Below are 20,499 nucleotides of genomic sequence, written 5' to 3' on the forward strand. Positions count from 1 at the left end.
TGGCACATAGTGAGTACTCTATGAGTGTTACCTCTTCAAAGTAATTTACTGTAGTCCCACCTTATTCACAGGGGTTGTGGTCCAAGACCCCCAGTGGATGCCAGAAACCACAGATAGTACCCAACCCTATATATCCTTATTTTTCCTATACATTCATACCTTCTCACTTGAAGGAAGCATCTAACATCTTCTCTTTGGTGTATCCGAATTGTCAACATCACTACTCTTAATCTTTGGGGCAATTATTATGTAAAACAAGGGTTGCTTGAACACAAGCACTGTGATACCACACAGTTGATCTGATCACAAAAACACTACTAAGTGACTGTGGGCGGGGAGCATATATGGTGTGGTGACACTCCTAGACAAAGGGCTGATTCATGTCCCCGGTGCGATGGAGTGGGACAGTGAGAAATATTATTATGTAACTTGGAATGGCCTGCAATTCAGAGTATGAATTTCTTATTTCTGGAATTTTCCATTTAATATTTTCAGACCGCTGTTGATTACAAGTGACTGAAAGCACAGAAAGCAATTCCACAGATAAAGGGGACACGCCCATGTGAGAAGGGAGGCATACCGGATGGAGTGCAGGATACTGACTGGGTGTCTGAAGGTTTGCTGGGGTCTTAGCCAAGGCATGAAGCCCAGGTGCAGGGTCAGGCTTTGGAGGGGGTTGCCCAAGGAACACCCACTGGAGACACTCATCAGGCAGCTGGATATGGGGTCTGTAGAGGAGGAGAGAGGGCAGAGCTGCACATTTGGGCATTGCCCTGCTTTCATGAGGCTGGAGCTGTGGGTGAGCGTGAGGGCATCAGGGAGGAAAAGGGGGAAGGAAGAAGTTCAAGGACATTCAGATCAGTGCTTCATACATGTGGCTGCTCCCTGAGTGACACCCTATCGCCATCGTTGTGATTGTTCCATGTACGGGGCACCGCAGGAACCACTTACAGCAGGAGTTCACACACCAGAGCTGGTGCACTCGGGCCTAAGATGAGACTGCCAGCCCATGTCAGACTCCACCAGGCTTGAGTAGGGCCCCCTGTGTGGCTGACAAGGCCTGTGGGTTCCTTGGCATTGTGGGCAGGCTGGGCCTGCCGGTTTTTATCACCACATGGCACTAGAGGGAACGAGGCTTCTCAGTGGAACTGGACCACGAGCTCTTTGATGGAGGAGGCTGAGCCTACTCGTGAAAGGCTGAGGACCTTCACAGCACCACTGAGATGACTCCAGCGTGAGCAGAGGGCTGTGGCCTGCTTCTGTGGTCAGTGTCGGTGTGACCTTAGGAGAGGGGCTCCAGAGACACTACACCCTGGCAACAGGTGCCAGACAGGCTACCCTTTTATTTCCACGTTTTGTGCCTTGTCTTCCTCTGGCTGGAGAACACTACTTATGAATGGGCATGGCTTCACTGAAGCAACCTAACTATTCTTCTCTGCATGTATATGGGGCCCAGAGCCTTGGACTTTCACGGAACCCTCCTGTTCCACTTTCCATATGTGTATAGGTTGGGATGGATAGTCTCAAAATAGGCAAGTCTATCTTCAAAACAGACTTCACTGTTTAAGTGTGCTCTTGGATGCTTCCTCTACCCTGAGTCACATCCGCAGCTCACAACAACCTCAGTCACTAACCTTAAAGTAGGCTTCCCTTTGCCAGGCCGTCCCCTGGCCGTAGAGATGCTATAGAAATGCAAGGTGACCCACTTTAGCAGCTGCTGTGTCCAGAAAAGAATTACTTTGACTTGGCAGCGCTGTTGAATCCTCAGAGGGTAGAGCTGAAAATCAATGCCAGATGGCTTGCTACAGATGCTTCTAAAGGTTACGCTTGTCAAGTCACCCTGGAGAGCCATGCTGAGTTAACATGAGATGCCACAAAGGCCTGGGCCTCAGTTAGATGCATGAGCCCCTCACACACACCCCCACCCCCAGCCCAGAGGCATCACTCCTTCCAAAGAGCAGTTTGGCAGAAAATGATGGAAGAGCAGGGGCAGCAGGGCCATCTCCAGAAGGCCTTCTTAATCCCAGGCCTGGCGCAGGCAGCCGGGGCGAGCCCAAGTAGACAGACGGGCTTTTCCAGGAGGTGAAGAGGTAGCGGTAGCTGCATTTTCTGGAAACAAATCAGCGGAGATATTGAGTGGCTCCTGGAAGCACATGCTCTTGCTGTTTTGGGGACAGGCACACCTAGATTATTGGTTCTAATCTCGGGAGGGCAGAACATATTAACAGGATACAGGGCCTGGCAGGTGACACCATAAGTGCCATTGTTTTGTGTCAGAGAGGGGCTGTGTTAAGACTGTAGAGCTAGGGTAGGGGGGAGGGGAGTAAAGAGGGACAACTTATATGGTGATGGAAAATGATTTGATGCCCTGGCCGGTTGGCTCAGCGGTAGAGCGTCAGCCTAGCATGCGGAGGACCCGGGTTCGATTCCCGGCCAGGGCACACAGGAGAAGCGCCCATTTGCTTCTCCACCCCTCCGCCGCACCTTCCTCTCTGTCTCTCTCTTCCCCTCCTGCAGCCAAGGCTCCATTGGAGCAAAGATGGCCCGGGCGCTGGGGATGGCTCTGTGGCCTCTGCCTCAGGCGCTAGAGTGGCTCTGGTCGCAACATGGCGACGCCCAGGATGGGCAGAGCATCGCCCCCTGGTGGGCAGAACGTCGCCCCTGGTGGGCGTGCCGGGTGGATCCCGGTCAGGCGCATGCGGGAGTCTGTCTGACTGTCTCTCCCTGTTTCCAGCTTCAGAAAAATGAAAGAAAAAAAAAAAAGAAAATGATTTGATTTTGGGTGATGGGCACACAAAGCAATCAACAGTTCAAATGCTAGAGAAGTTTACTTGAAACCCATGTAATCTTATTGATCAGCGTCACCTCATTAAATTGCATCGATGGGTTGCATTGATTGTGTGGCTAGGACAGCATTGTTGTAGGAAGTGGGCCTTCCCATCCTTCCCATGGGGCCCTTCAACCCAGGTTCTGAGCCAGACAGAGTCCTTGCCAGGACCGATGACTATGAAGGAAGCTGCTGGTGGTATCTCACCCTGAGAAGATTGGCAGGGTGGCATCTGCTCGCTGCCAGAGGCCTTGTTTGTTTCATCCTTGTCTCCCAGATCCTCACTGCACATTTACACACTGTCCCCAGCACCGCGGGGGAGGCCTCTGGGTTTTAGGACTTGAATTAAAGTTACCTTTGTGATGAAGCTCTCCTTCAGTTCTCCTTTTGGAACAAAAATGTTATTTCTACCTTTTTTTTTTTTTTGTATTTTTCTGAAGCTGGAAACGGGGAGAGACAGTCAGACAGACTCCCGCATGCGCCTGACTGGGATCCACCCGGCACGCCCACCAGGGGGCGATGCTCTGCCCCTCTGGGGCGTCGCTCTGCCGTGACCAGAGCCACTCTAGCGCCTGGGGCAGAGGCCAAGGAGCCATCCCCAGTGCCCGGGCCATCTTTGCTCCAATGGAGCCTTGGCTGCGGGAGGGGAAGAGAGAGACAGAGAGGAAGGAGGGGGGGTGGAGAAGCAAATGGGCGCTTCTCCTATGTGCCCTGGCCGGAAATCGAACCCAGGTCCCCCGCACGCCAGGCCGACGCTCTACTGCTGAGCCAACCGGCCAGGGCCTATTTCTACCTTTGACATGAATTCCAGGTTGGCTCAATTCACCGCCTTGCATGCAAAAGTTAAGATCAGCGTTGTGACTGACAAGACCCGGACTCCCTTCTGAGATGAGGGAAGTGCTGTCCCTAAAGCTGGGCTTTTCCTTTCCTCCCCAGAAAGTACAGCCCACATCCTGTCAGCAGAGCGGGACACACCTCCAGGGCCTGTGTAGGGGTCCTTGTGTCTGAGCCAGGGTCCCAAATCGCCCAGTGGCCGTCCTGCACTGGGTGGGCCTGCCAGCCATGGCATCCTGCCTACTGGGTGGGCTGTTCTGCTGTCTCAGGGAGTGAGCTGATGCTGTTTCTCTGTCTGAAGCCCCCCTTTCCTGGACATGAATGTTCTGGAGAGCTGACCCAGGAACCCCACATGGACAGTGATTGTCCGCCATCTTCCTCAGGTCCTGACAGGTATAGGCGGAGTCCTCAGGGAGGGAAAGTACAGTTCACACTCAGGTGGCCTCCAATAGAAAATGGCCTGTGGACCTGGGTCCATTTGCATGGTGGCCTAAAAGTCAGGTAACCTGGCTCCAGGGGGCCCTGGTGTGAGATGTGTGAGCAAGGGTTGATGACAAAAAGGGGAGACTTTTCCTCGCACAGCAGTTGTCACCGAGAGAATCAGGATAAGAGTGTGCGTGAGGGGCTGGGGAGGGGCAGGTACAAGGAAGGGTTGTGGGAACAGACAAGACGGAGCATCCGTATCACTGTGTTTACATTGTGTCTAAGCACAATGATTAGAAACCCAGAGCAAGAGCAAGAAACCCCAACTTCCAGTTTCTGCAGAGACTTAAAATGCACTCGGCCTATTGAACCCTTACAGCAAACCCAGTATTGCCACGGTTCATCACCACGAGATGCCGTGGAGGCCAGGCTTGTGTCTTGTTCCGCACACACGCGTGTGTGCGCGAAGACTTTGGTGTCATCTTTATGTACAATCCTGAGTTTAATAATGTTTTGTCTTAACTCAAGCTGAGCTGGCAACAGAGGATTTTTTAAACACTGTGTTCTCAGGATCAGAGTAGGCTTGGAAGCTACTCTAGTTTGCCACCTGACTCTCCAGGAACGTTATTTGGAGTAACTTTGGGGTTGTAGTTACCACAGAGTACCCCAGGGTACCTTCCTCCTCACTTTTGCCGGTTACCTCTCTCCTGTGTCCCCACCAGGGATGGCGGGAGAAGCCCAGCCCTGGACGGGAGGATGCCCTTTGCCTGCAGAGACAGCCTCCACAACGGGAGCACGAGCGACTCCTCCAGTGGGGAGTCCAGCAGCGGGCAGTGGCCAAAGCGGGGCCCCTCCCCGTCCCACGTCCGCTTTGAGGATGAGTCTGCCCACGACGCCGAGTCCCGCTACCTGGAACGGCTGCAGCAGCGCCAGCGCCAGGCGCAGAGCCCCGCACTGCAGATGGTAGACCAGGGTCCCCTGCTCTCCAAGCCTGAGCTCGCTGACTTCATCGCCGGAGGCTTCCAGTGCAGGGATGCCGGCAAAGGGGCTCTGCACAGGCTTGTGGGCCACTTGGACCGCAGGGCCCTCCCTGCGCCGCCGCCCACGCGGAGCAGCAAGAGGACCTGCAGGGCCTGCGGCAGCTGCATCGAGGACCCACGCCCTGCCCTGGGGAAGGCAACCCCAGACCCTCGGGACCTCCAGGAGTGCGAGGCTACCTCTGGGTTGGAGAGGGTGTTGGCAGAGCCCCTTAGTTCTCGGGGCCTGAGCACCCCCCTCCGGCTCTTCCCCGCAGAGCAGGGGCTCCGCACCGAACGGATCCGGGAAACACATATCGGAGACTCTGTGCGTCCCGAGGAGGTGGACTCGGCCCTGGACAGCACGGACACCTCAGACAGCTGCAGGACCGACAGTGAGGAGGCTGGAACCTCTCAGCCCAGCAGGGCCCGCGGCCCGGCCCGCGGCAGCAGCCCCCGTCTGCGGGGCTCCAGGCCTCGCGGAGGACACCGATGGTCTGGGAAGGCTGAAATGGAGTCACCCGGGAGCCCTGGGGCCCCACACTACCGGCCTGGGATTGATCTTGTAGAGGTTTCAGATGAGGTGAAAGAAGGCAGAGGACACATGCCTGAGGGCACTCTGTTTCCCAGGGGAGACCCTTGCTCCAAACCTCGTGTGCAAGAATCTGAGAGGGCCTGGCTGGGGACCCAAGGGCAGTCACAACCAGGACCAGGAAATCACCCGGCTCACCCTGTGGATTCCTGGGCTCTGTGCAGGACAGCCTGTACCATGGCCTCGTTCGAGAAGCCAGGCAGACAAGACCAGGTTATAGAAAGTCACGAGTCTCTGGAAACTGTCCACCTGCAACAGGACGATGCAGAAACCCCTGCCTCATACCAGGCCCAGCAACCAATGGCTTCCTTTCCCCCTGAAGTCTGGGTGCCAACTCCTCCTTCTTCCAGGAAAACCACCTCCCAGGAGTCTCACAGGAAGGTGCCCCGCAGGCCAAGTGAGCATGGAAAGCCTGTGGACACCCCTCTGCCTCCTTCAGGAAGTGTAGTTCCCAGGACCTATGAGCTCATGCCCCCACAGGCCCAGCCATGCAGCCCCCAAGTCAGTCACCCAGGGCGGGCCCTCTCCACCAGCAACTGCAACAACAGCATGCCTGGCCTGTGTCAGGAGCCCTGGGGTGGCACCATGCTCGAGGGCAGGGTGGAGAAGGGCACCAGCAGCCAGGAACCCAAGGCACCCCCAGAAAATGGCAGAGATGGTAAGGAATTGCCCCAGATCTGGGACAGTCCTAGAGCTGAGACCCCAGGCCCAGTCTGTGGCCTCATACACGCTTCTCTTACCGTTCGTCTTCATAGATGACATAGCCAGGCCCTGTTCCTAGGAGCCCCTTGGAGCCCCCAGGTGTCGGGGAAGCTGGCGGGGTCTGTGGATTGGGCTCGGGTTCAACATCAGCCTGGAGGTGGGTCAACCAGCTCCTCCTGGGGCAGAGCATGGGGAAGAGGTGGTGATGCCTGTGACTCTTGGGGAACCCTGAGGGGGATCCAGAAGCCCCCAGCTGTGTGGCTGCTGGAAGCTGGGGCTGCAAAGGAACTTGACCCCAGGCAGAGCAGGGAGAGGCAGCAGCTTCAGGATTCACTGTTTACTTAGAGTAGTAAGTGCCGAAACATCCCTTCCACATCTTCATTTCATTCACTCACTCACTCGTTCATTCGTGTCAATTGAGCACTTGTTACATGCCAGACACCATACTCTCGTATGCATAAGTGAATTAATTCAGCAGGAGTCCTGTCCTTGAGACCTTCAGTGGCCAGGCAGAGACATGCTGTCCAGAGGACACAGTGGCCAGCAGGCAAAGCTCTTATAAGGCCTGCGGGGATGGCTTTCTGGCACCCGAGCCCTCCCAGAGCACCAGCCCTGCTGGGCAGGCTGGCGTGTTTCAGCAGGCAAAGGATGTAGGATATTGCCTCTGCCCTTGGGAGGGGTCCTTCTATTACAGACAGATCCTGGGCATCAGCGGTCTTTACGCCAATCCCCCCACCCCATGCTATGAGCCTCATGAGGTGAGCAACTCAGCCATTCGCTTTTAGGAGGAAGAAACAGGCCCATCCCACATGGTCTGCTTTCTGTGCCCTCTGCTCTGGCAGCTCTGGGGCTGGGTGGCTCAGGAGGGGTCCAGAGCTTGGAGACAGTGGAGGAGGAAAGGGCAGACGGATGACAGGCATACTGACCTTACTGAGGATGTGAACGCCAAGACCTCCCCCTGCCCCCGTTGCTGGCCACCCTCCAGACAGACACATGCACTTTCCCTCTCCCTCCCTTGTTCTCCCGAACCTAGAGGAAGCAGGCCCCACCCTTTGGTCTCTCACCTGTGTTAAGGCGTGGTTTCCTTTCCTGGTGGGCTCTATGTGGTTGCCCCTAACCACTTCCTGTGGGGCTTCTATTCTGAGAGCTGCTGACCTTTCTGGGCAGCCCGGCTTTCACCTCCCTGGGGCCTGGAGAAAAGGCCTGGGTGAGGCTCCTCATTAGCTAAGAGGTCCTGGCCATGTCACTTAACCCTCCATACTCCAGGCTCCTCCACTGTAACCTGAGAGGAGTAACAGAAACTGTCCCCTAGGAACCCAAGAAAGAATCTCTGGGGAAGGTTTAACTCACTGCCTAGCATATCACAGATGTCCAGGAATACAACATTTTCCTCTGTTCCCAACTGTGTCTCTTGATATAGGAGGAACATGACATATTGCAAGCAGCCCCTTCATGTAACAGGCATGAATGATCTAACCGGGTGCTGTTCTAGGGGTAACAGCGGTAAATAAGACCCTGTCCCTGTTTCGTGGGTCTCACCTCTGCCTCCACTGTTCTCATGGGGCCTCTGGCTCTCCTGCCTCTGGGTTGGGACTATCCCCTCCCCTGTGGGATGCTGCAGTTGTTGCAGGAGGACTTCAGGAATTTCTCGCCCCCTCAGGTGTTGGCACCATCAGCTCCACAGGCGTCACCTTCTCCCTGGCCTTAGAGGAGCCAGAGTCCAGCCAGGAGCCAGAGGGAGGCCTGCAGAGAACGGAGTTGAGTTCCAAAGGGCACCTGTCATCCAGGTGAGTGACAGGAGTAAGAGTGAGCCCTGACCATAGAAGGTGGGAAACCGGGGGTGCTAAGTGAAGAAAGAGCCCCCCGCCCCCAGTGGTAGCATCACTGACTTCGCTGCTCCCATGTCCTTGGAGGGTTTCCACACGTCCGTCCAAGCGGGCACCCCAGTCTCCTCTCCCAGACATTGTCAGCCTGATGTATTTGACCAGTCATTCACGGAACATTCACTGGATGAGCTCAAGCTCTCAGGGTGCCCCAGGAGGGGCAGTCTGTCTGAGAGGACAGGCTCTTGGCTGGGCATGGCGACAACCAGATGCTGAGGAAACAGCCCAGTACTCCCAAATCCATTCCCTCTTTAGCGTGATGTCTGCATTTTTGCTGTGGGGCCTCACAACCTTGGCGAGCCCGTCCCCTACCCAGGGCCTTCTCTGCTGTGCACCGTTTCTGGTGACATGTGACCAAGGCTTCACGGGCCACTGAAAGTCACGTCTACATCTCCAGCCTGGGTGTTCCCAGAACTCCAGACCTGTGCAGGGAATTTCCCCAATGTGTCCACTAGGGTGCCTGAGAGCCTAACCTAATTCTCCATAGCTCTAACACAAACCACTCCCCCACATCCTCTCCCAGGGCCGACAACACGCCTCCTTACAGTGCTCACATCCCAGGTCTGGGCGTCAGCTGGCCACCTCCACATCCTCCTCTCTGACTCCAGCCCCCCCCCCCCCCCCCGGCAGTCCTGGGCAGCCCCAGACCCTCCCACATAGCGTCTCTCCTGGTCTGACCCGCCTTACTTCTCTCTCTACGCCTCTAACAGCCCTGCTTCTCTCTGCCTTCCCTTCTGCCCCCTCCAGTTCCTTCTCCACACAGTAGTAACAGGTATCTTTTGAAAACCTTAATTAAATGTCATTTTCCCCTACTTAAAACTCCTCGTGTTTTTTCCTTTCACCTAGAATAGAATTCAGACCTCTTAGTTTATGTGCTCAGTGCAATCGGCCCCAGCCTGCCTGTCCAGCCTCACCTGGCACCCCTCCCACCTTGTTCATGATGTCCGAGTCCTAATGGTCTGGCCCACTTCTTCCTGGAGAACACGGGACCTCTTCCCACCCTCGAGCTTGCTGCCATCTGTCTCCTCCCTGGAACTCCCACCTCTGGGCTTGGTGCGCTGACTTCTTGCCATTCAGCTCTCGGTTTAAACATCACCATCTCGGAGGGGCCTTCCCTGGCCACCCCCTGTCTCACCACACTCAGCAGTCACTGATGGCTCCTCTGTCTCCTGCTCTGCTGTTTGTAAGCTCCCAAGAGCGGGGACCTGCCTGTCTGTTCACATCTTACCCTGCTCGTTCGCCACTTGTGCCGGTGCCTCTGAGAGGCCTAGAAGAGGTTCTTAAGAAGTAGTGAATGAGCAAATGAAGGAGTGAATGACAGGGTGAATCCACAGTTGAGTGGGAAACCAGGGCTCTCGTCTGAGCTGATCTCTCTGAAGCCGCCCAAGCAGAGGGCCCTGCAGAAGCCCACTTGGCGTTCTCCCCGCAGCCCAGCTGGCACTTCCCCACAAGGCGTGGCAGCTGGCCCACGGGACACTGAGGTGCCGTCCGCCCCAGCCGCCCTGCCCACTCCCCTACTCCATGTCCACTTGCATTTCAGAGCGCTGCCGGGACTCGGTGCAGGACCTGGCCTGCCCTCGGCCGCCCCTTCTGACAGGAACAAGAAAACCAGCGGCAGCATCGCCACCCTGGGCCTGAAAAAGTTCCTCTTGGCCTTGGGCCAGGGCACGCGGCCCAAGTTGGGCAAGTCCCGCAGCTACAGTGTGGAGCAGCTGCAGCCCCCTGCGCCCGGCCTGGCGTCACACACCAGCACCCCCAAAGTGAAGAGAGCCCCATCGTTACAATCCCTGCGTCTGGTGAGTCCTAAGGGCCCAGCCAAGGGCTGTGTGGCTGAGGCCGGTGGTGGGGTAGCCACCACTGGAGTGAAAGGTGAAAGGAGAAATGAAGTGCTGAGGAGGCCGCCCAGTGAGGCCACCGTGGAGAAGGGGGGACTCTGGGCCTCCCCACGGTTGATCTCTGAGACATGGATCCCCAGGACCCAGCGGGGTCGCAGCATCCCACACTTGGTCTTCCCCCACAGCTGCCCCACGTGGGCTCATCCTAGAATCTTCTCTCTCCCGCTCCCTCACTCTACACCTCTGCCAGGGCCTGGAGTCTACTGCCTGGTTGTTCTAGAACCTTCCTCATGGCCATAGTGACTCTTAGTCTAGCACAAATCACTTCACACACCTGGATTACCCCAAGGACCTTCTGATTGGCATCCCTTCCGTGTCTTTTTCCACTGGCTTCCGGAGTGGTCTGTCTGATATGCAGATCTGGCCTTGCCACTCCCCTGTGTAACACAGGCCACTGGACCTTACCATCCTCAGGATAAAGTCCAGCTCGCTTGACGTTGCCAGAGGGTTTCTGGGACCTGACCACTTTCATCTTTCATCGCTCTTCTTCCAACACTTGAGCCCAGGCGTCCTTGACCTTGGAATTCTGTAACAGAGTCCACACACTGTCTGATTCTGAACCTTCATCTGAAATGTGTCTCCCACCTTCTCTACCTGCTAATGTCTGCCCATCCGTGGACACTTCAGCCATTTCCCCCTCCAGAAAGCCACTTCTTCCCCTTCCTTCGGCCCGAGCTGGTGGGGGGCTCTGCTCTGTTTTCCATCTCATCCTGGGCTTCCCGCCTTGGTGGAACGTGCACAGAGTATATTAAATGACTTTTGTCTGTCTCCCCTCACTGGCATGTGACTTCTTTGAGGGAACACCACTGGATTTGTATATTCGCAGGACTCAGTACAGTGGCGGGTGTAGTAGACCTATGCCCAGTGAGTGAGTGGACGCCAGGGCTCTCGCTCCCACAGGGCTGAGGGTAAGCCAGCACAGTTCGTTGACTCTGCACTCGGCCTCTGTTCTAGGTGTATCCAGTTATTATGTTTGTTCCTCTAGAACCTGCTCCCGTGTCTGGGCAGAAGGAAGCAGGGGACTAAGGTTTGGGGTGTGGGAGCTTTCCATTTTCAGGCTAAATAAAAATTGCACTTCAGCCTGACCTGTGGTGGCACAATGGGTAAAGCATTGAACTGGAACACTGAGGTCGCTGGTTCGAAACCCTGGGCTTGCCTGGTCAAGGCACATACAGGAAACAACTACTATGAATTGATGGTTCCTGCTTCTCCCTCCTTTTTCTCTCTTTCTCTCTCTCCTCTCCCTGAAAATTAATTAATAGAAAATTTTTTAAAAAAAATTTGCATTTCAGTCTGGCACCAGGAACACAACGTGGCACATGGTTGCTAGCTGTGTCCCCCGTGCATGGGAGCCAGGGCAGCTGGGTGTGTTGTCCTCAGAGCTCCGGTCTCCATAAACCTCTCAGGGGAAATGACAACAACGTTAGTGTAGTGGAGGCATTGTCGGCAATGTAAGCCACGTGGGCACATCCTCAAGACTGGAAAAAGAAGATAAAAGAAGAATCTGTCTCACCCAGAAATATTCACGACATAGCTACGGGCGAGCGGCTTCCTGTCAGACTGCTGTGCCCCAAGCGTGTGGGGCGGGAGGCTGGGCAGACAGCACTGGCTTGGCTTTCATTTTGCTCCCACATCCTCCAGTGGCCGGGGCTCTTTGCCTTTGAACCTGCGTCCGGAAGGCTCTCCTCCCCGGGACCTCCTGCTTGTCCTTCAGGTCTGAGTTAAACGTGGCTTCTCCCAGGAACTTGGATACCAGTCAGCACCCTCCCCCCTTAAGTTTCTTGATAATATGCCTTATTTCTCCAGAGCGTGGATACCAAATGTAATAAAAGGTCTGTAATATATTTTTAAAAGTCTGCTCCTCCCTGCCTCTGTCTCCTCCATTTCCACCCCCACCTTCAGAATACCCTCATCATTGGGTCTTTCTAGAAGACAGATGAGATCTTGTAACTCTTCTGATGACCATCACTCAGGGGCTCCTTAAAAGGCCGTACAGGGTCCCCCTCGGGCTGGCCCCTTGCTCCAGCCTGTCTCCCATCACTGCTGCAGCCTCCCACCCAGGCCATGAGTATGATTCAGAACCTACCATCTTTCTCTCGTCCGTCCATGGCTTTGCATCCGCTGATCCTTCTGCCTGGAGCACCCTCTGTCTTCACCTCTAATGTCCCCAAACCTCCTAAGCCAAACGCAGTCTCTCTCTGTGCCCCTGCTTATCGTCCGCACTTCCAGCCAAGGACTTACACCTGCATTTAGGGCTTTTAACTTGCCTGTGCCTGCCCCACCCCTGTCACTGGGGAAACTGTTGTCTTTTTTATCTTTTTATTCTATTCATAATGGTTTAAGGTATACACTTAGATAAAAAAAAATTTTAATGTGACTAATCATAAAAAGGATATTAAAGAATCACAAAACAATATTTAAAAATTCTAAAATTTTGTTTATTCTATAATTAATTTGCTTTCACTTTTCTTAACAAGAATATTAGATTTTCTTAATAAATAAGATAATTAGTGTTGTACTATTAAGTTGTTATTTCAGCCAAAAACACCTTCAAAAAACAAGTTGAAGCTTTAGATCAGATCACCTGTGTAGGCCTATGCACTTGAGTGAATTATGGTCACTTCTGTTGAGTACTTTGAAATGATGACAAAAACTCCTATGTTACTTTGAGAAGGGGCTGTCAGGTTCCTGTTGTGGTCAATCAAGTCTGTCAACCCCCCTGACCAGGTGGCTTTTCTTACCGGCAATATTGGACCTTTACCACTAGGTGTCACCCCCTCACCAACATCGGAAAGCTGCGTCCTTTCAGAACCTCCATTCTCTGCTGAGTGGCAAGATGGACCGATCCAGCCTGTACCTAGTCGAGGAGCCAGGGGACCACAGGTAGGTAAGAGTGAGCAAGTGGGCAGGTGGTTTGGAGGACAGACTCAGAATGAACAGTGGAGCTATAAGTTTAACTCCTTCTTGCCTCAGCAGCATGGCCCTGGATGGGATCCCATTAAGAACAGGGGAGGCCAACCATCTGACCACAGGAGTCTTGGAGCCTGCCCCTCATTACTCACGTGCTGTGCGATTGAGCTCTGAGAAGGTGTGGGGTGCTGCAAGGGCTGGAGTCGGGAGGTTTGGTTCCTCCATCCCTCTGCTGTCTGATGACATCTTAAAATCAGAAGGTTCAGAGAGCTTCTTTAGCCCAGCTAAAGAGCCAATTAAAGATGCAGAGACAGAGGCCTCTTTTGGGGGCCTGTGACCTTGCCTGGAGAATTCTCACCCTCTGACGAGAGCCTCTACGTTAGCTGCTCCCACCTGGAGCTCCGTGGAGGAACTTCAGGGTGTCCAGTTACTGGAAATTTTATATAAAATTATAGCTTTTGTCAGGTTCTCAGAGAAGCCTCTGCACCTGGAAAGGTGAGAAACTGTTGCTCTTGAGCTGGGGGGCTGGTGGTTCAGCAGCAGGCTCTGCGGAGGTCAGGTGGCTGCCGGACAGCCAGTCTCAGCCCTGGCGGGCCCTTCACTCGCTGACACCCCCAGTCTCAGCCCTGGCGGGCACTTCACGCACCGACACCCCCCCTTCAGTGCCCCAGGGAGCAGCAACAGCTGTTATTTGTTTGTTTATGTAAATGTGTTATTATTGATTTTAGAGAGAGAGGAGAGGGGAGGGCTAGAGGTGAGGAGCAGGAATCATTAACTTGTAGTAGTTGCTTCCAGTATGTGCCTTGACCTGGCCAGCCCGGGGTTTCGAGTTGGCGACCTCTGCGTTCCAGGTTGATGCTTTATCTACTGCGCCACCACAGGCCAGACAGAAGCAACAGTCATCTTTAAGCCAAGAAGGCACGGAGCCCAGTGTCCACCCTCCTTGCCCTCACTCTTGTCTCTGGTCCCCTTGAAGGTTAGCCAAGGCCTTGCCCCGGCGGGCGCTCAGTGTGGAGGATGTGGGCGCCCCCAGCCTGGCTCGCACGGTGGGCCGTGTGGTGGAGGTGTTCCCGGATGGCACAAGCCAACTGCAGCTACAACGCTCCCCAGAGGGCACTTTTGGCTTCTGTGTGGCCTCAGGAAATGGGCGCCGGGACTCAGGTATGATTCTTCCGCTTTCTGGGTCCACAGCCCTGGGGCCTTAGCAAACCACACTGGTGCCTTTGGCTGTGGTCAGAGGCTTTGTCTGGTCTTTGGCTGAGCAGTGGCACTCTGGACTCAGAGAAGCTCTTGTGGAAAGGACTGAGTTCTCCCCACAGGGCTCTTTCTGAAGAGTCAAAGTACGGGGCTTCTGGAGGAGGGGCTATTGGCAGGCTTGACCCCACTGCCCCTCTGCTGTCTGCTGACACCCTCACAATCAGAATCTTGAAGGCCAGCTTTTTATTGGGGAGCCAGAGGGAGACTGTTTGCGCTTGCCAGTTCTCAGAGGCAGTCCCTTTGATGCAGCCGATGTGTTTAAACGGTTCCCTCCTCCCGCTGCTGAGTGAGTCTGGGCACAGGGAGGGTGCCTGCCTGTCTGTGCATCTGGGTCCCTCCTGCAGGGCTGGCCCCTCGGGGTTCCATTCATATGCATCCAGGCTCCCCCAACCCAGCAGAGTCAGAAGGAGCACTCAGTAACCTGCAGGGAAAAGTGCCTGCACTCTCCTTCCCTTTCCTCTTCAGAAAAGGAGTGTTTGGGGAGCAGTGCTCCAGATGGAGACGGACATGCTCTGCATCATCTGTCACTGTGAGATCATATACAACCGCACACATGTGCTCTGGCCCCATCCTCCCCAAAAGTCCCTTTAGGCCCCTTTGCAGCAGTGGGAGCCCCTCCCCCTTGCCTGTCATGGAGTTCTGATGGTCAGGGGTCTGTAATCACCAAGGGTTCCTTGGGGCTCTGCCCTGGCCTGCCCCCCCCCCCCCCCCCCCCGCCAGCTGCCCCTCACCTGGCTTGGTGAGAACTCTTCCCTGTGCTGCCCAGGTGGTGCCCCGCCCCGGCTGCTGCAGCTGGCCACTGGATGTCACAGAGATCCCCATGCACATGGAGCAGGGCTGGTGGTGCCTCCTTTGCCACAGGCTGTCCTTCGGCAGCCTGGAGTCCCTTTTCCTGGGCCTCAGGGGCTGTGAGCTGGGGTTGCTTCTCCTTCCTCCCTCAAACCTCAATATTCTCGTGTCCACTTGCTGGCTATCACATCTATTCGCTACAAGCAGGAAAGAACAGCAGGATGTGCTTCTGCTTCTAATACAACACAGAGATCCTACATCCTTAACAAAGGCCACATCTAGCAGATAATAACTGCCTACAATAGCAGTCTCTCTGTCATATTTTTGTCACGACTTACAGTTGTGAAACCTACCCCAGAGTCTCCCCCAAACGGCTGGCACAGCATTCGTGTCTGGTCTGGCTCTGGCTGCATCCTTTGGGGTTTTCCCAGCACCGCACGCCCCATCCTGCTGCACAGCAGCCATTCCTGCAGGCCCCGCCCACCCCACCCCACCTGCCCTTTCCCAGCACGCTGGCAGGCAGGCAGCGCAGACGGGCAGACAGGCAGACAGACAAGGCCAAAGGGAAGGCGTGGGCTGACAGAGAAGCCTGTGCAGTCCCGATGATGGCAGAGGGACGACATCGGGAGGGAGACAGCCTTGTGGGAAAGGTTCAGGGTGGCTGAGAAGCACTGAAAGGGAGTGCCTCAACCCAGACCAGGGACAGGAAACTTGTCAAAAGATTGAATTTGCTAAACGCAGAGCTGCAAACCTTCCGGTAACTTGGAAGAGATCTCCATGCACATTCACCCCACATCTCTGAGGGTGGGCTCCAAAAAGCTTGACTGTCGGGGCCAGAAGCTGGGCTGGGTGGACCAGAGAGATGGTCCACGACGTGTTCAATGGTTTCAAGTGAGGAACGGGACAGGCTGCCCTTTCGAGTCCCTTCTGAGGAAGCTGGTTGTAGGAAGAGGAGGTGGGGAGCGATGCGCCCGCAGCTGTGTAATGTGGGGGAGCCAGCCAACCGCGCCTGCACCGGCAGCAGGCAGGGCCTTGAGGCGGCGCTAAGCTGCCCGGTGAATTCAGCAGGTGTTGGCAGCCACACAGGGTCTGTCCCCTGCAGTCCTCCAGCGGCCTGGGCTGGTGCTCTCAGACACCCAGGCTCACCTGGCTCTCCGTGGAAGAGCTGCCCCTCCTCCGATCTCTCAGGTGGAGGCCGCTGAAGGGGTTTGAAAGGTTTTCAGCAGCAATTGCGGTGAGAGGGGCTTCCTCCGCCAGACTCCTGCACTGTGCTGTTGAGAAGCCAGGGACACCCGCCCAGCCAGCCCTGCAGTCCTCACAGAGCCTGTCCCACCAATGTGACTGAGTGCCCAGAGTTGGGCCCAGGAAAGGAGGAGAAGCGGGTTCCCAGGCTCACGCTGCACTTCAGAGCCCAGGGATGGCCATACTGGCCAGGCAGGGCATACTGGGGGCAGAGAGGGCAGTGTGTGTGTGAAGGGAACGTGAGCCCCCAGGGCTTTATGTACGAGGGTAGGATTTTTATGGTTCCGGCTCTCGCCCAGAGGCCTCCAAGTGGGGAAGCAGATCTGAGAAGGTGGTAGGCCAGGGCCGGCCCTAAGCAATACCATGAAGCAAACCAGGCTCTGACTGGACCTCGGCTGCGTCAGTGACCCCTCCCCCACCTCCAGCGACTTGAGGCCAGCAATGGTTCTTGTCTGTGAGTGCCACCTAGCACAGTTGTCATAGGTCTTTTTCTTAAGTTTTAATCATTATTTTCCTCCCTATTCTACAATCAAAGCTCATCTCAGAAAAAGCTAAGATTAGCTCATTCACACTGGGGTGCATATGAATAATCACAGCTGAAAGCATTATTTGCACTAGGGCTATTTCTAAAATGGAGATGGCAAAATGAAGTTATGCCATTGAGCACACTATAGCTATAAAGCCGGTTGTGGTTTTGAGTGGGAAGAATGCGCGCGCATGTGCAGAAGTGCCCGGTATGAGTACCTGCCCCCGCCCCTCCCATACAGCACCCACCTCGTCAGCATGCCAGAGATGCATGTCTTTAATGTCACTTGTTACATTCTCCTGTTCTCTTTTGCAGGTTTCTACGTGCAGGAGATGTCTGACGCGAGCACGGCCAAACTGTACTCGGGGCTGCTGGGGGTGGGGGATGAGATCCTGGAGGTGAACGGGGCCAAGGTGGCAGGGCTGGGATTGGCTCACATTAGGGAGCTCCTGGCCCATGCCGAAAGCTTGTCCCTCCGCGTGCTGAGGCAGAGGCCTGTCCCACGGTGACCCCGAGCCACCCCAGAGGGGTGACTGGGAATGCATTGCCCGAAACTGCTGGGAAGAGCAGAGTGACTTGGAAGGCCAGGTTTCTATGATTGACCACCCTAGGGAGAGGGAAGTAGCCTGTTTGTAACGCTTTGTTTAAGGATGTAATCCATGTAGAACAAGGGAAAGAAAATACAGGTGCCCATGCCGGAGGTGGTATCAACAGCTTCCTGCACCTTGTTGTCAGGGGAAGGAGAGAGATTCTTCGGGTCATTCATTTGGTCCCTGAGCATTGGCTCAGCTCACCTCCGGGGTCCATCCACTCCTTGTCAAGGGCTCCTGCAGCCTCTCACTCCAGAACCAAAGGACGTGCTGGGTCATCTTGGCCTGGAGCCTGCTCTTTTCAGTCTCATTTCTCCCAGCTCCCATTCCACACCTTCGCTCTTTCTTCAGAAAGGGGCAAAGTGTCCTAGTGGCCTTGCAGTCCCTGACCACATATTGCACATCAAAAATTGGAACATGTGGTCTAGGGTAAGAACTTTGGGGAGATGTTATCTGGTAACCAGAATATTAAGAATTTTTTGTGACATACAAGGTTGAAGGGGGAGAAAAATGAAACTGAGACCGATTCAGGGAGGTGTAGCTGTGGCCCGTGAGACTGCCAGACTGGCCCCGTCCCCACCACCCTGCCTCTGCCTCTGCTCCTGCCCAGAGCGAGGCTGGAGTGGCTGGAACCCGGCCACGAGGGCCTCTGTCTTCTTCTGTTGAGCTTGGAAACTAGGCTGTAGCTTGAGCCAGGCTGTCCTTGGCCACAAGCTCTCTGCCCAGATTCCCTGTTAGCAGCTGTGGATAAGCCGCGCAGCAGGGAAGCCGCAGAACGAAGGCGAGGGGGATGGGCTGTCCTACCTGGTTGCTTCCCCTGTCTGGGCCGAAACACTGCCCAAAGGGTTAGGACTGTGTGGGAGTGGACAGACATGTGTCAGTTTTAACTTATTAAAAAGCAAAGCTGAAGATTCTTCTATGCTGAGTCGCTATATTTTGGGCTGGATGCTTGCTCGCTCCCTTGACCTTCACTAGCCACAGTCAGGGGCCTGGGGTAGGGTAGGGGAGGAGGAAGGACAAGGCACAGTAGTGTTCTGTGTTGGGCATGCCAGAGGGGGCAGCTGGGGAGGCGCCCAGGGTTCGAGTGACAGAGTAGATGCAAAAGTCTGCAGAGACACTCCTTACACTGGGACAGGAGCCCCGGGCAAGGTGCGTTTATGACCAGGAGATGGAATGAAGCTAAGGGCCTTGAATTGGTGCAACTGGGGGGTGAAGTGGGCAGCTCAGGGCTGTTTTAGAACTCGGTTGGGTGCAAGCTGTGGTAAAAAAACAAACAGCCTTAAGCAGAATTGGGTTAAAATGAATGTCAAGCAGCTTTCAGGGAGCAAAGTCACTGAGGGCTGCGGAGGGAAATGTCATGATGGGAGGGGGCAGCAATCCTGTGGAATGTGAGTGTTCTCACATTCTAGTGTATTATCCAAAGGAGCCAGTTAAAAGCCCTCTCAACTACCCCTGGAGGCTAGGGCATGAGAGGGACTCCCAGAGCCCCAGAGCACAGCAGGATAGGGAGGCTGGGCAGGGCTGGGGTAGGAGATGGAGGAAGACTGGGAAGGCTCTAGCAGGCGAGCAGAGGGGCCAAGGGAACAAGTACTTGGGCCTTCTGGGTGTGAAGAGGGCCCTGGGACACCTCACAGATTATAGGAAATTACAGGCCTGAGGAAACCCTGCTGGCTCCTGTACCTCAATTTTTGGCCTTGAGATATTGACCCAAGAAAAAGTATACCTTTCAAGAAGGACTCCTTGTGGTTAGTTAACAGGGCCCAAATTCATAATCAGAGACTAGCAGCCACTGTTTATAGAGGCCTTTTATGTACACTGTGTATCAAGGAAATATACTACAGACTGAAGTGCTAAGCCTCCTGCATTGTGTTCTTGCAAGCTTAGCCAACCCTTATAAAGGAGTTCCTGGGATCCTATTTCAACCAACGAGCTGAGACCTGCCCTGTCCAATCAGAACTGCACAGCTATATACTGATTTGCATTGTTACTGACCAATCAGAGTAGCTACATAGTGGCCAATCAGAACACATAATTCTGACCAATTAGGACAGTGCTATTTGGACCAATCATGCTATGCAAACTTGGATTTCATATTTATGGCAGATCACATTTTTTGGTTTCTACCAGAGGTTGCCTTTCACTGGTTTTCAAATGGTTCACTCTTACGAAGTTTCTCATTCCTGGCACAGCCTGCATGCCTGTTGACCTTAGGTTGGTAGTAGCAAAATTTGTTGACAGAGGTCCTGAAACTTTGGGGAAATAATCTTGTTGAAAAAGCTTTTAGGGGCAGAAGAGACCACTGTTTTCTCTGAACGTGGAGACAACTTGCCTTTCCAGCCCCAGGTGGGAGGAATGGAAAGAGGGGGCCGATGCTGAGACAGGACATAGAAAGGTCTCTAAGGAGTTCTGAGCCTATGCATCTATCACCTCTCAGGTGCCAGGCCAGGCTCTTGTCACATCTTACGTAATCCTTAAAGAAGTCCCTCCAGGGTTGTCCTCCTGATTGTCTTCATTTGTACTAAGTTCCACAACAATAACAGGGCGTTCAGCCCTGACTCCTCTAACTCGGGGCTCACTCTTCCTACTAAAGCCCCTCCCCCAATGCCACAAAAAGCCTGTTAGAGAGCAAGGGGGGGGGGGGAGGTAAAGGGGAGGAAGAAGGGGAGGCACTCTGAGCTGTGTGAAGTATACCTGTCTTGCTCTCATTTGAAGGAGGCTGAAGGTGCTCTTTCCTGGGGTAAAGCGATGCCAGCGCCCTGTCTTGCCAAGGTGGGAGGGGATTTTGGTTCCTGCCCTTCTGACTTTACCCATCTCTGCTGCCTAGGGTCCAGCCCTGTATCACCCACAGGACCATCAGAACCCTTAGAACTAGGATCCAGGCCATGTGCCAGGCAGGAGCTCAGGTTGATGAGAAAGACAGGCTGTACCTTACATGGTCAGAATCTAGGAAAGAAGCTCAGCCGTTACCACAGGGACAGGTGTGCACAGCAAGAGAAGCTGGCACCTGGCACTT

At 54.6% G+C, this 20,499-nt stretch overlaps 1 protein-coding gene across 3 annotated transcripts in view; it reads left to right on the plus strand.

The window, feature by feature from the left end:
* KIAA1614 (KIAA1614 ortholog) overlaps positions 1 to 18,423 on the plus strand; it is a 28,828-nt gene extending 10,405 nt beyond the window's left edge. The window contains exons 5-10 of one of the 3 annotated variants that reach the window (XM_066261281.1): positions 4,807 to 6,254; positions 8,055 to 8,181; positions 9,818 to 10,073; positions 12,940 to 13,055; positions 14,059 to 14,243; positions 17,212 to 18,423. In XM_066261281.1, the coding sequence (XP_066117378.1) occupies positions 4,807 to 6,254; positions 8,055 to 8,181; positions 9,818 to 10,073; positions 12,940 to 13,055; positions 14,059 to 14,243; positions 17,212 to 17,405 (2,326 nt within the window). In that variant the 3' untranslated portion in view covers positions 17,406 to 18,423. Of the gene's footprint in view, positions 1 to 4,806; positions 6,351 to 8,054; positions 8,182 to 9,817; positions 10,074 to 12,939; positions 13,056 to 14,058; positions 14,244 to 17,211 lie in introns of all 3 variants that reach the window. The other 2 variants (XM_066261280.1, XM_066261282.1) reach the window with 2 other exon arrangements.
* Positions 18,424 to 20,499: the final 2,076 nt, after the last annotated feature.

This window comes from Saccopteryx bilineata, chromosome 2 (assembly GCF_036850765.1).
Source record: "Saccopteryx bilineata isolate mSacBil1 chromosome 2, mSacBil1_pri_phased_curated, whole genome shotgun sequence".
Lineage (NCBI taxonomy): Eukaryota > Metazoa > Chordata > Mammalia > Chiroptera > Emballonuridae > Saccopteryx > Saccopteryx bilineata.